Consider the following 13,836-nt stretch of genomic DNA (forward strand, 5'->3'; position numbering starts at 1 on the left):
TGGAGTTTTCATTCATAAAAATTGAATCATCGAGTAGCCATAAGGGCCAAAAGCTAGCTAAAAGATAATGCCAGAAGGGCAATGTGCTGATGAGAAAAAGTATCTGCACGGGTTTCAGACAGACAAAAATACATAAATCAGGCCCCGTGATGTTGTTAAGGTCTTTATTTTCCTATTGTCAATGGATTCAGTCCCATGATGTTAGGGTCCAACATCTTTTATTTTTTTGTCACAGCTTTTTAACACTGGCTTTCTGTATAAATTTTTTTTGAGCAAAGAGAATATGAACTTGGTTTTCCTTTTATAGTTGGTTTACTAATAATTGCCTTTTTTTGCATGGAAGGTCTTATATTTTCTAAATTGTTCGTCAAAATTATAGTATAGTGAAATATATATATATATATATATATATATATATTTGGGGTACAATGAAAGGGTAAGAAAATTTTTAAATCCATTTTATAAATTTTTTGAATAAAAAATTTTGATGCTGGCGTGGAAAATGAAGGACGGTATATCGATTTTCGTATTTTGTTGGAACAATATATTTTACATGAAAATCCGCTGATAGAGAACATTATCATTTGGGCCCCAACTCTAGGATTTATTGGGTCTACAGGAGTGGATTTTTCTACCCTCTAAATTAGAAAAAATTGTTTGTCGCCAAGCAAATGAGTGTACATTCAGTGGTACAGTTATGTGCATATATATTTTCTATATATTTTCGTATTTTATTTCTCATCCAAACTGCTTCATTATTGTGGCTTTTGATGTCATGTGAGATAATTTTTAGAAATTGGTGCCTGTATATTAATCAAATTGAAAAAAAAAAAAAAAGAAAAAAAGAAAAGGTGGGACTCGCTCGGTTGGTTCGAAAGTTTAAAATCTGAACTTGAAGACCAGGAAAAATTGCTGTCAAACACAAAAATCTTACTGCATACAGACAATGAAGAAGGCCTAGTCCGAACCATTGAAGGGTGTCAAGGAATAAAAAGAGCCAAGATTAAGTGAGAAAAATGTTCACTGATTCAAAGTAAACTGTAAATACCAGCATTGGAATTTCAGATTTAAAATCTCAAAATTAAATAAGAATCAGTAAATATTTAGTATTGTTTAATTAAGGTGCATGCAATTGCTTCCTAATTGCATGCAATTTTTCTGTCTTCATTAATTATATGGTAATGTTTAACACAGGCTCTTGATTCAAACATATAGGATACCAATAGTTGTTCAATTAGACACAAACATGTTTGGACCACACTGGTAAGTTCTCCTTAATGAAGTGTTAATTTTGCTGATTTGGAGGGAGAGGTATGTAATATAGATAGAGAGGATTTTTCTACAGGAAAAGATGTCTCTTATCGTGCACAAGTTACATGTCCATTTCACACCTTGGCTGTTTCTCCAATCATAATTTTGTTAATGCAAACAAAACGAAGCTGCATTGCATTTATACTTTCATAATTTTCTTTGGTTGTTGGATTGGATCTTTTAAAGGTTGCCAATCGACTTGAAAGAAATCTGATGCAATTTCAAATTATATATATATATGTTTTAACATTATTATTTTTTGTGGTTAGACGAAAAGAAAATATATATTGTGGTTTGTGGGGGATATGGCCAGCTTTGTACTACCAATTAATTAATAAATCCAGACGTTTTGGCGGGGGGCGGGGGGGGGGGGGGGGGGGGGGGGGGGGGGGGGGGGGGGGGGGTGTGTTAGGCCGAGAAGTAAAAGAATAATAATAAAAAGTAATAACAAATTTGGACCAGGTTAAAATTAAATATAATTCAGAAAAAAAATTATATATATGTGGCCAGATGAACCGTGGGTTATTCACTCTTAATTGAAAGGACAGCATCGTCGGAGCACACACAAGCTGGGCTTTCCCTTATCGTCACTGTTACTTGTCGCTGTTGTTTCTTCTTCTCTGTCTCTCTTCCATAAGATTTAAGAAAGCCAAAGCCTAATTGATATAGCAAAGGACAAATAAATGTAGCCTATGATTTTAATGTGATTCTTTTCTTGGTTTTCTTCTTTTTCTTTTATTTATATATAGAGCAACAACAACGCGAGAGAGAAAGGCAGTTCATTGAAATTCTCCTCTCTCTCTCTCTCTCTCTCTCTCTCTCTCTCTCTCTCTCTCTCTCTCTCTCTCTCAGCTCTAGACTTTGAATACCCTTTTTGAAGTTAAAACCGTGAAGAAAGAAAGGAGATGAATATATCAGCATCGGAATGCACTAGTAGGTGTGAATCTGGTTGGACACTTTATCTGGACCAATCCTCCATTTCTGAAACTCAATACCAGAGAGATCATGGAGTTCTTAATTATGGAAAGAAAGGGGGTGTGGAAGTAGAAGAAGAAGAAGAAGAAGAAGAACAAGATTTATCCATGGTGTCTGATGCTTCTTCTGGACCTCCCCATTATCATGAAGATGATGAAGCTTGCTTTTGCGAATATGGGTATTCTTATTCTGCTTCTGGATCAGCCAAGAAGGTGAAGAAGAATAAGATGAAGGAGAAATGTAAAAATGAGCAGTATTCGTATCTAGCTGACACTGCTAGCTCCCCTGTCTCCAAGGCAAGAATCACAGAATTATACAACTATATTTATGATAATTGCGTGTGTATGTAATTATGAGAATGGGTTTACTAAAATGAAATTCCAATTCTGCAGAGAAAAATGAAACTTTCAAGGAATGGAGCTTTGATGGAGAATGTAACAGGTTATTCTGAGAGTTTTTCAGCAACACATTTTAAGGTACATCTTATTTTCCACTTCCGGGGTCTGTTTCTGTTCTATACTATATTATATGTCATCCAATATGCTCAAATATGGTGGAAAATTTTGAGTTCTTACAGGGGAAATCTGCATTGGAGAAGCACTTCAATTTCCACTCCTCTCTGGCAAAAAATTCTGGTTCAGAAGAGCCAGGTGATGAAGTACTAAAAACATTATTGTTTTTTTTCAACTTTCTCACCAATGTTCAGTTCTGTAAAAATCATACAGGGAAACGAAGGTTTCTTTTTGTTTTTTTGTAATTATTTATTATTATTATTTTTTTACGTTAGTTATGTATAACATATTAATAAAAATTGTTGGATTTGCAGGTGATTTTCATGGAAGAAATTGGGAATGATAAATGTGATAATAATTATATCTTTTTGTCTCTGCTGCTACTGCTGCCTATGCACAGAGAGAGAGAGAGAGAGAGAGAGAGAGAGAGAGAGAGAGAGAAAGAGAAAAGGTAGGAAAGGAAAAGATCACGAAAGGATCTTGTTCCTTTTTTATTTTTATTTTTATTTTTTATAATGTTCCTTTTCAAATTTCAGTTCCCTTTTATTTGTTCTTGTCAATGCAGTGGGAAACAACCTGAGAAACATAAAATATTAATAAATCTCCTGTCTTTTGATGCCCTTAATTGAGAAGAGTCATCTTTGAAACTTTTGGGTCTTCTTCTGTAGAGTTTGATGGTGCACTAACCCTCATCTGATCTAATTCATCGGGCTTCCAGAATTAAAAAACAATGAAACAAACAAGAAACCAAAAACCATGTCCCAGAATCCATATATGCATTTTGCTTTTAAATTCAGAAACAGTGTTCTGCATTTTCTAATTATGAATCAGATAACCCATTTTGGATCAGCCAGCCATCCAAACAAACAGATAGAAAAGATAAAAGAGAAAGGTAGGCCATGATTAAACATACCAAGGCCAAAGGGGCAATAAAAGTGACCCACTTTTTTTTTGCTTCGTGAGCAATTGCCAGGCTAGCTTAGAGCAAGTAGGTGGGCGGAATTTGGGAATGGAAAGCCAATCTAGGGCTCAAAACAGACAATTTTTGTGATGGAAGTAACCAAAAGGTGAGCTTCATTTTCAACCAAAAGGGACCAATTGTAGCACCCCACTAGCGTCTGATAGCTACCCACTAAGAATATGGTCCGTGCATAAAATGGATCCAATTATTGAATTTTTGTTTTGGTGAGTTTTTTCCCTTCAAAATCTCTTTTGGCTCAAGAGGGTTGCCATTCCCAGAATTCTCACACCCATATCTTGGAAAAGGACTTAGATTCTAGGAAAACGACAACACCACCTCGCTGTCTTGTCGATCATGCATTCTTCTACTCCCTTGGTGATAATGGGATGATAATAATATCATTTTTTTTCCCCCTAAAGTAAATTTGAAAGACCACTGGCTATATTATCACATAGATATACTACAATACAAAGTAAATTTGTCAAAACTTAGGAGGCAGCTCTGGTTGGCTGGTAGATTAGGGACAGGACCAACAAGGATATATGGAAATCCAAAATCCAAATGACGTGTTCGGTTGGATTCTCTTTATATCCAATATTACACTCTTCACTTCTAAAAGCTACCCTTTACTTGTGGTGTAGGAATAGGATTAGGAACATTAATGTTCTTGTTCTCTTGACTGATTAGATGGTGATTGATTGGTATGGAAATCATAGCTATAAGTTCCTGTTTCAGTGGCAGTGATTTTTTTTATTTGGGTATTATGATGTACGTTTTTTGTACATTGAACACTATGAAACTCATTCATCCAAAAAAAACTCCACATTCTTTTTTTTTTTTTTTTTCCCCTTCTCATAACTTAGAGGAGTTTCAGTCGCTTACACTTTATATTTCATGTCAAAAGCCCTCAAACCTGTCCTCTCAGTATTCTAATAAGTGCTAGCCTTCCGTAATTATTGTCTTTTTAAAAAAAAAATAAAAAATAGAAAAAATCATCCTTTTGTTTCATTACGTGGAAACCTCGGCCCACACACCATCGTTATGTCACATCTATTTACCCTAAAAAAAAAAAAAAAAAAAAAAAAAAACGTTGTGTCACATATATAGGCTGCCAAGTGTCACGGACTTGTTTGTTTACCCTTCAAGCCGTGCGGCCTTAGTTGCTATTCCGACCCTTTGTTGCAACTAAGTAAGCCTTTTGCCCACTAAAAGAGAAAGCTAAGCAAAGAAAGCTAGAGCACAAAGAGAGAATGAAAGTATATTACTTGAAAGAGAGCTTTACAAGTATAGATGAGATTTCTTGGATGGTTTGGCCAAATGAGGCCTCCACCTATTTATAGGCATACAAAGCTTAATCCTACGGCTATAATTGTTTTAATCCTACGGTGGAGAATGGTTCCCACCTACTCCCACCTACTTTACATAAAATATCTAAAGAAACATCTAGAATGGATATGTACATGGCTTGGCCCATTGTAAGGCCCAAAATAGGCCCAAAGTGGATTATAAGGCCCAAAATGGATTGGAAGGCCCAAAATGGAGAGAATGCTCACCAAGTGTTTGATGAAATGCTTCAACCGTGACATTCTCCTATGCCGTCGACGTCCTCGTCGAGCTTGCTTCATGGAACCTTTTGATAGCAGGTTCCCAACTTGCTTCGCTAGCGGGAAGTCCTTTTTCACGGGACGTGACACTCTCCCCCACCTAAACTCGCGACGCCCTCGTCGCGCCTTCTTCCTTGCCCGCCGAATGTGATCTTTGAGTTGCCGTTGTGTATCTTCGTGCTCCCCAGTTACTTCACCATCCGGCAGGTCCTTCCCCTTCACCAAGTATTTGGTGTAGTTGGGTATGCCTTTATGTTGACCGACTCGACCCGCAGGTGTGGCTTCAACACTCTTGGCGGGTGAAGTCACTATCGTCGAGGGTGCTCCTCTTGACTTACCTTTCGCTAGGGCCTCCGTGCCCCCTTTCCTTGCAATGGGAAGTGACTCTTCATAGCGTCGTGCCTTCCCGTCATGTACCTCGTTTTGTTGAGGTGATGGTTTGGCTAAGTTCCCTTCCTTAGCCTCTTCGTGCTGTCTCTTGTCGTTTCCACAACTTGAAGCCAATGCACGCAAGCTCCCTTGGTGCAACTCCTTTGGCACATGTTGTACCTTAGGAGATGTCTTGGCATGGTTTAAGGCATCCTCACTAGGCTTTTGGGCAGCAGCCAAGTTGATTTGCTCCTCCCTCTCAACTTGCAATGCTGACAAAACCTTGGCCTCCCGCTCGCTAGCTTGTTCCGTAGGCACCATGCACGTCGTTCCCCCATCCATGATGCATAACTTGCTTGCAAATGGGAGTGGGAAAGCCTTTACTTGGTTGAAGAAGTCCATACCAAGGACAACCTTGTAGTCATCCATGGACACAACCGTTAGATTCAATTGGCCCTCCCAATCGCCGATGGTGGTTTGCACACCTCTAGCAACTCCTTGGAGTGGCTTTGCATCCGAGTTCACCGCCTTTACGGAGCCCCTTTCTTTGGTTGCCTCGATCCCAAGCCTTTGCGCCTCCTCCACCGATAGGAAATTATGTGAGGCACCTGTGTCCACCAACGCCATGGTGGGCACCCCATTGAGTTTTGCCTCCACGAACACTAGGCCACTCTTCTTTGTCTCCTTAGGAGCAGCCTTGATAGCATTCAACAGCTGTGAGGAACCTATTTGTGTGTGCTCGTGAGTTTCCCTCTCTTCGAGCATGGCACTTAAGGACTTCCTCTTCGGACAATCTCTAGCCCAATGGGGACCATCACATAAGAAGCAATCTCTCTTCGGCTTGAATTCGGGCTTGCCTCCTTTCTCCCAATCTTTGCGAGGTAATGGTGGCCTTCTTTGATGTTCCTTGCTTTGGGGAGTTTTATAGAACTTGTCTCCCCCACCTTTAGTATAATTATTCTCATCTAATTGAGCTTGCATAAGGGACAAGGTTTCAATTACCTTTGTTTGGAAAGCTTGGCTTTCTTGACGCCATGCCTCGGTGTTGGCCTCGTTGGTGCTTTGCATGGTACCTCTAAGCTCCCCCACTTGGCCTTCCACTCGGCCATCGAGCTCCCCCATGCCTTGCTCCACACAATCAAGCCGCTCCAACATGTCGGCAACGGCCAACTCCATCTTGACCACCTTGGTCTCCATGGCGGTGAGAACGTCCTTCGACTTTGAACGCCCACGTCCCTTCCTTGCAGCTTCGGGGATGGCCTCCCTTCCCCTTGCTTCTTCAATCACAACCTCTGAGGAAGACATGTTGCTCTAGATGCTAGCTTTAACCTTGGCTCTGATACCACTTGTCACGGACTTGTTTGTTTACCCTTCAAGCCGTGCGGCCTTAGTTGCTATTCCGACCCTTTGTTGCAACTAAGTAAGCCTTTTGCCCACTAAAAGAGAAAGCTAAGCAAAGAAAGCTAGAGCACAAAGAGAGAATGAAAGTATATTACTTGAAAGAGAGCTTTACAAGTATAGATGAGATTTCTTGGATGGTTTGGCCAAATGAGGCCTCCACCTATTTATAGGCATACAAAGCTTAATCCTACGGCTATAATTGTTTTAATCCTACGGTGGAGAATGGTTCCCACCTACTCCCACCTACTTTACATAAAATATCTAAAGAAACATCTAGAATGGATATGTACATGGCTTGGCCCATTGTAAGGCCCAAAATAGGCCCAAAGTGGATTATAAGGCCCAAAATGGATTGGAAGGCCCAAAATGGAGAGAATGCTCACCAAGTGTTTGATGAAATGCTTCAACCGTGACATTCTCCTATGCCGTCGACGTCCTCGTCGAGCTTGCTTCATGGAACCTTTTGATAGCAGGTTCCCAACTTGCTTCGCTAGCGGGAAGTCCTTTTTCACGGGACGTGACACAAGCCAACCTCCCCCTCCACAGTATTATTATTATATATCATACGTTTTAATTTTTTCTTTTCATTTATTAGAATCCATAGCCTTTCTGACATCTTTTTAAAGCGAAGTTATTCTAAGGAGCATACAATAAATATGAAAAGATACAAATTAAACTATGATCCAAATATTTTGATTGCAATTTAATTCTTTGGAATAGACTGATTGAGTTGTGTAATAAGGTTCCTCCCGTCCTTGTGGCTTGAGAATACGGCAGATAATGCTCAAAAGTATATATTTCTTCCTGAGAGATAAATCTCTAATTATTAAATTATAATTTTAAGCAACGAACAATAAATTATTATTTTCTGTTCAAAAAAATAAAAAAAACAAAAAAACTGAAATATCTTTATCTCCTCTATTCCATAAATAAACTTATATCAATCTCCCTTCCACATACTAAAAATCTGAGCAATAATTTCAACAGACAGATTTTTAATTTAAATGGTCCCATCAAACTAAGATATCTCGTGGACCATGCAGAGATATTTCTAATGGACACGGAACATCCTAGTTCCAAAGGAAAGTTTTTAAACTCCACAGTGGGAATTGGAATTTAACGGCCTCGTATGTTTGGATCAAAATTCAAAAGCTTTGCAGCTTCACTTTTACATGACCACCAACTTTTAGTTTAAAGTTCAAATCCTTAAACAAATATCTATATACAATTATTCTGAGAGCGACTAGTTCGGTATGGTTGGCTCAAAAAGTCAAAAAGATTTTACTCATATAAAGAATCGATGGATGTACAAAACATAGTTCCTCTAAACTGAGACATCAAGAATTATGGAAGACCAAAACAAAACTACATTTAACATGTTAACTGAAAATTTTAAATAGAATACAGTACACAACATACTTCAGACCACAAAGACTGAAGGAAGTGTAACACTTGATATTGATGAGATTGATTGTCAAACTCCATCTCCCTCATATTGTAAATTATCCGTCTTCTGACAGAGTAGTTAAGTCCCAAAAATGTGTCTGTGTACCGGTTTGGTGTCAAAGGTTTTAACCACTTCAATCCATGGTTTGTCTACGATCAAGACATGATTTTCGCAAAGGTGGCCGATAAATAAAACAGGATTTCTGAAAGTATAAATGTCAAAATTTTTTCTACCAAGGAGTTGTTTAATTTGACACTCTCTCAATTTACGTTTCAGTTTGTTGTTCACAGGAATATCGCGTAAATTTCTCAACGCTGTATCCTGACCATTTATCATCCGGTTGTCACCATCTCCATCCACTGACATGCCAAAGTCGATCCAGCACATAGCCCTACAGAATAAAACAAAAATAATACAGATCAGTAAACTAGAACTTAAAATTCACTTTTATAATGCCAGGAACAGAGAAAGAATGAGGAGCACCTCGCACTATATATAATAACAGAAGACGAATTTGAGGGTGGAAACGAGAGACCAATAACTTCTCCAGGGAATTCTTGGTATCTCTTCGGTAGTCCATATGTATGCTTCTTTGACCAATCCCCCATCTTCTTCTCCTCAACATCTAATGCATATACCTGATTTGACGAGGTTGTGACTATAAGCACATTCTTCTGCCATGGAGAAAAGCCCCCAGCAGTGACCGAGGCACCATCCAGTCTTGATACGAACCAATGCTGCCTGTTCCACAGGAACCCAAACAAGAGCAGATTTTAGTTGGCCAAACCAATCAAAGCTCCATAAACACACCAAAAGGTGTAAATGGATTGATACATGGCCTTATGATAAAAAAATAAAAAGGATATAACATCGAAAACTGAAAAAACAAAGATTATTCCCATGTTTCATACCTCAGTATCTCCAGATTGAATATGTAGACATCTCCAAAGCAGTTGACAGCAGCTAACCATTGGCCATCAAAACTGGTAAACATTTTAGTTATGGGAGGCTCACCAGGTGGTAATTCTTCATCATGCATCTCACGACAGGGGGTGAATACATGTACTAGTTCTAAGCTACTCACATCAAGAACCTGTAACATTCATATATACATACATATATAGTATATTAATGGATATAGTAACGCACAGAGAAGCAGATATGAAAAATTTCAAAACAGATAAAGCAGAACAAGAGGAAGCTTACATAAATTCTTCTATCATGCCCAGCTATAAGGAACTGCGAAGAATCATAACTAAAAACCATGCAATGCGCATACGGTAGTTTTTGAGGAAGTTCTCTTTTATTGACAGTCCATTCACTTTTACCAACTTTACATTTCAATTTGAATAGGCTGGGTTTCACATGGTCAGAATAAGCAAAAAGCGCGCCTGAATTAGAAATAGTGCTGCAAATGATTTTCCGACATCCCTTACTCTTAACTCGAGCCAATAAATGTTTAGCCGCTAGACCCTTAGAAGCCATATCAGGACGGGCAGAATTTTTTGTCTGAACATGCAGGATATCCAACCAATTAGAAGCCTGGACAAGAAGCAATGATGTTTGGTTGAATACCGTATTCAGCACCAGCTGGATGGGTAGTCTCTGAGGTGCAGGACAGATATCATGTGGAGAGAACTTCAAGAACTCCTTCACAGAATAGGCATAGAGCTTCGTGTCATCACCAGCAGAGATAAGCATAGGAACTCCCAAATGGGCCCATTTATGATAACTAAATTCAATAGGCTTTTCTCTAGAACGAAGAACTCTTTTTCCTTTCACTGCTTGATCAGTTAATGGATCTGAAATCAGAATAATCTAATTTAAGAACAGAGAAACAGCGAATGGATGTGACAAGAATTACAAAAACATAGAATGAACTAGACTCAAAGCATTGAAGCACCATTAGGTTTTTCTCCAGAACGAACTCTTTTTACTGCTTGATGAGGTACCGGATCTGCAATCAGAATAATCTATTTTCAGAACTGAGAAACAGCCAAAGAATGTACAAAAACATAGATCAAATCAGACATAAAGCATTGAAGCACTGTTATATTTGCTTTTGACAAGAAAATAAAATAAATTAATATAATTAAAAGATAAGGCATTAATTATGGATGACCTTCTTGGCTGATAGGTACAGCCACTGTCAAAGCCCTGACATCATGAGAATGAGCTCTTACATAACCAACATAGATCCATTTCTTCATGATGTCAGAAGAATTGTAATCAGTGGATTCAGTTGTGTCACTGGAGAGTTTATAAAGAATAACCTACAAAAAAGAAAATAAAACTACATTATCAAAAAAAGTGAATGACAAAAAAAGCTGAACAAAACATGAACTTTAGGGCAAAAGTAACAAATGAAGGCTGAACATACATGTATTTTGTAATAAAAGTATTATAGCATAAAGAATGCGAGGAAACAATAAAACAGCATTTATACTAATCTTGAAACTTCATTCTCTCAGCACAAAACTTTTCACATCCATCATTTTCATATCAGAATTTTCTTACCATTTATTCACATCAATTAGGTAAATTTGAGCTACTGAATCTCATGGATGAAGGGTTTTCTATTTTGTTGTGCTGTGGGCATTTCGGACGTCATTCCATAATTTAAGTTCTACTTAAACCTAGTTATTATACTAAAATTGACTATTACAACAAATAGACCAAATTTGGAAACAGTGGCAACCAAGTGGAAGGCCTGGCAAAATACCATACGAACATTAACACCACACGATAAGACCTATTAAAAAAAAAGGGGTGATAACAGGTGAAACCCATTAGACCTATTAAACCGCTTAATATTAATAATTTTACCTTAAAATTAATTTTATATAAAAATTTAAACAATAATGTATTGTTCTAGATTTAATATTTTCTGATAGTTATTTTGGATTTTGAATATTGGTTTCATTTGTAATTTTTGAATATTTTAAATTGAAAATGCATGTTCCTTAGCTATGATGGATGTTTAATATGGGTTTAATTTGTAATATATTGAATTGACAATTATTAATGCATGCGGAATTTTAGCTTCTTCTTCTTCTTCTTCTTCTTTATTTTTTTCCTTTTTTTTTTTTTTTTTTTTCCCTCCCCTCAAATGTTTAGCTTATCAACAAACATGTCCATTTGATCCTTTTTTTTTTTTTCTTAAAATAAAAAAGCTTCATTTCATTATTTTGGTACCTAATCCAAATTTATCATATATGTTTAATAGCTAACAAGTTATATAAAGGGTTACACAAAAATTTAATAAATGGGTTTGGATCTATATGTATCGCCACAAAAGCTAATTATGAAAGACAAACACGAACATGGTTCAACACAACATGTTGCCAGGCTAGGTGGAAAGAAAAAAAAGGGGGGGAAAAAAGGAAAATGAAATTATGAAAGCATAATTGCTAAGAGGCAGTAATGGAATGTTAAAAGCTGCAAGTGTGTTATCCAATAAATGAGTTAATTAACTATTTCCTACTATGAAGAAGCAACAATTCTCGACTGATTTCAGAGGCCTACATCGAAATAGCATTTATTCAAGAAGATGCTGTACCTGGCCATCAGAACCAGAAGAAAATACCCTGTTATGGCTAGGAGCAGCTGCCAGAGCATTTGCATCACCCTTGTGATGAGAATGTGCCTGCAGAAGAGTTCCATGCTGACTATCCCAAAATTGAACACTACCAGTACTATCTGCACTAACAAGGGTCCCAGACCTGGGAACAAGAATTTCATTATAAAAAATATAGAGCTAAAACACTGTGGTAAACGGTAGAGTAAATAATAAGAAAATAGTTACCTTAGATAGAGTAATGACCATACACAAAGCTCAGGTCCACTACCCAAACCTCCTAACCCAACTGTAATTCTGTAGATTTCAAGACCCAGTTTTGCATTCCAGCATCTTATCAACCTGGAAAGATGCAGAACAGAAGTGCATAGAAAAGGGTCAAAAAATAGAAAAGATACTGCAACTCTACATTTGCAGGGCAGAATTATAGCAATCCAATCAGCAGCTGTAGCAAGTGCTCAGACAAAATTCTCACATACCCATCACTACTCCCTGAGTAAATCATATTTGCATCACAACTCCATGTCACACTTAGAACTCGCCCTACAAACACGAAATTACCCAAATTAAATAGAAAGAAAAAATTAGCAAAAAGAATAATACACAGAAAACACAATAGAGGGTAGATATCTCACCACTGACCCTAGGCAACGTTTTAGTGTAAACTAACACATCTGATTTGGGAATACTGTAAATTCGAACGCAACCATCATCACAAGCTAATGCTACTGGTAGATCCAAAGAAATTGATTCCTCATGCAGCTCAACAGAATCAGGATCATCTTCACTGTCACTTGTTTCATGATCACTACCGTCATCAAAATTATTACTTAAAAATCCATTCTCAATATGCTGGGATTTGGGTTCTGTATGATGATTAAAGGGTGCCACAGCCATCTGCCAGATTGAAAACCCTATTGAATCCAACACTGTCTGCAAATGAGATTACTTCAGCCACATTAGTTAACAATTTATCAATGGCCATACTACTAGGCACGCTGAAGCTGTAGTTACATAAAAGAAAAAAAAATATTGCTTTTCACTATTATAATGCGGAAGGCCTAAAAATAGACCATATTCATGGTACTTACTTGCTACAAAAGAAAAACACTTATACAGAATTGTACCTTTTGCTTCAAGTGAAAAAGATCCCATTCTGAAACTGACCCATCAATGCTAGACGAAAACAACCGGCCACCAGGCAAACCTTTCGAACCAGCCCGACACCACACAAGCGACGAGACTCTTGAATTTGGGTCGCCATGAATAGTCTAAATATATATATAAGAAAATATCCCATACATACAAATAACAAAATGGTCAATCTCAAACCTATAAATGATTGAAAACCATAAACCTAAATGAAGAGAAAAGAGAGAAAACTATGATGTACCAGCTGACAGTGCCAGCCGACGGAGCCAGGAGATACAAGCCATATCTCCAGCGAGCCGTCTTCGCGAGCTGCGGCGACCTGAGAGTCATCGACGCTGGTGGCTAGGGCTACTACTGGCGACGGCTTCCAATCGATCGTGCAGTTACTGATGGAAAGCATATTCGCCTGGCCGCTATAAGAATGGCATAAGAATGCGACACTCTCTCTCACAGCTTCGGAAACAAAGAAGCATCAGTAGAAGGAGGCGGTTAGGTTTTTGAGGGTTTTAGCGAAGCGGGACGGTTGA

General features: G+C 37.9%; 2 protein-coding genes across 3 annotated transcripts; one reads left to right on the forward strand and one right to left on the reverse strand.

The window, feature by feature from the left end:
- The first annotated feature begins 1,830 nt into the window (after positions 1-1,830).
- LOC107433705 (protein SOB FIVE-LIKE 5) lies at positions 1,831-3,423 on the forward strand. Of its 2 annotated transcripts, none has more exons than XM_048476090.2 (4): positions 1,831-2,582; positions 2,679-2,762; positions 2,864-3,021; positions 3,113-3,423. In XM_048476090.2, exons 1-4 carry the CDS (start codon positions 2,217-2,219, stop codon positions 3,114-3,116), a joined length of 612 nt encoding a protein of 203 aa, XP_048332047.2. In that variant the 5' UTR covers positions 1,831-2,216; the 3' UTR covers positions 3,117-3,423. The 2 variants fall into 2 exon arrangements, with proteins under 2 accessions (XP_048332047.2, XP_015900515.3); XM_016045029.4 differs by having other exon boundaries at positions 1,836-2,582; positions 2,864-2,936.
- Positions 3,424-8,403: 4,980 nt separating this feature from the next.
- Positions 8,404-13,828, reverse strand: LOC107433709 (WD repeat-containing protein PCN). The gene is made up of 12 exons (XM_016045040.4): positions 13,551-13,828; positions 13,285-13,428; positions 12,793-13,090; positions 12,637-12,700; positions 12,386-12,499; positions 12,140-12,302; positions 10,703-10,853; positions 10,484-10,537; positions 9,787-10,382; positions 9,492-9,673; positions 9,064-9,321; positions 8,404-8,971 (listed from the first exon to the last, which is right to left on the reverse strand). Exons 1-12 carry the CDS (start codon positions 13,707-13,709, stop codon positions 8,659-8,661), a joined length of 2,496 nt encoding a protein of 831 aa, XP_015900526.1. The 5' UTR covers positions 13,710-13,828; the 3' UTR covers positions 8,404-8,658.
- Between the last annotated feature and the right edge of the window lie 8 nt (positions 13,829-13,836).

This window comes from Ziziphus jujuba, chromosome 5 (assembly GCF_031755915.1).
Source record: "Ziziphus jujuba cultivar Dongzao chromosome 5, ASM3175591v1".
NCBI lineage: Eukaryota > Viridiplantae > Streptophyta > Magnoliopsida > Rosales > Rhamnaceae > Ziziphus > Ziziphus jujuba.

What these genes read in the sequence shown, in the direction of transcription:
- LOC107433705 (XM_048476090.2), top strand. Translation starts at nt 2,217, where the DNA reads ATGAATATATCAGCATCGGAATGCACTAGTAGGTGTGAATCTGGTTGG. An exon ending in CTAGCTCCCCTGTCTCCAAG is followed by an intron (nt 2,583 to 2,678) that starts GCAAGAATCACA and finishes CCAATTCTGCAG; the next exon opens with AGAAAAATGAAACTTTCAAG. An exon ending in TTTCAGCAACACATTTTAAG is followed by an intron (nt 2,763 to 2,863) that starts GTACATCTTATT and finishes GAGTTCTTACAG; the next exon opens with GGGAAATCTGCATTGGAGAA.
- LOC107433709 (XM_016045040.4), bottom strand. Translation starts at nt 13,709, where the DNA reads ATGCTTTCCATCAGTAACTGCACGATCGATTGGAAGCCGTCGCCAGTA. An exon ending in TTTTTCACTTGAAGCAAAAG is followed by an intron (nt 13,091 to 13,284) that starts GTACAATTCTGT and finishes TCTCATTTGCAG; the next exon opens with ACAGTGTTGGATTCAATAGG. An exon ending in TGGTCATTACTCTATCTAAG is followed by an intron (nt 12,303 to 12,385) that starts GTAACTATTTTC and finishes TCTTGTTCCCAG; the next exon opens with GTCTGGGACCCTTGTTAGTG.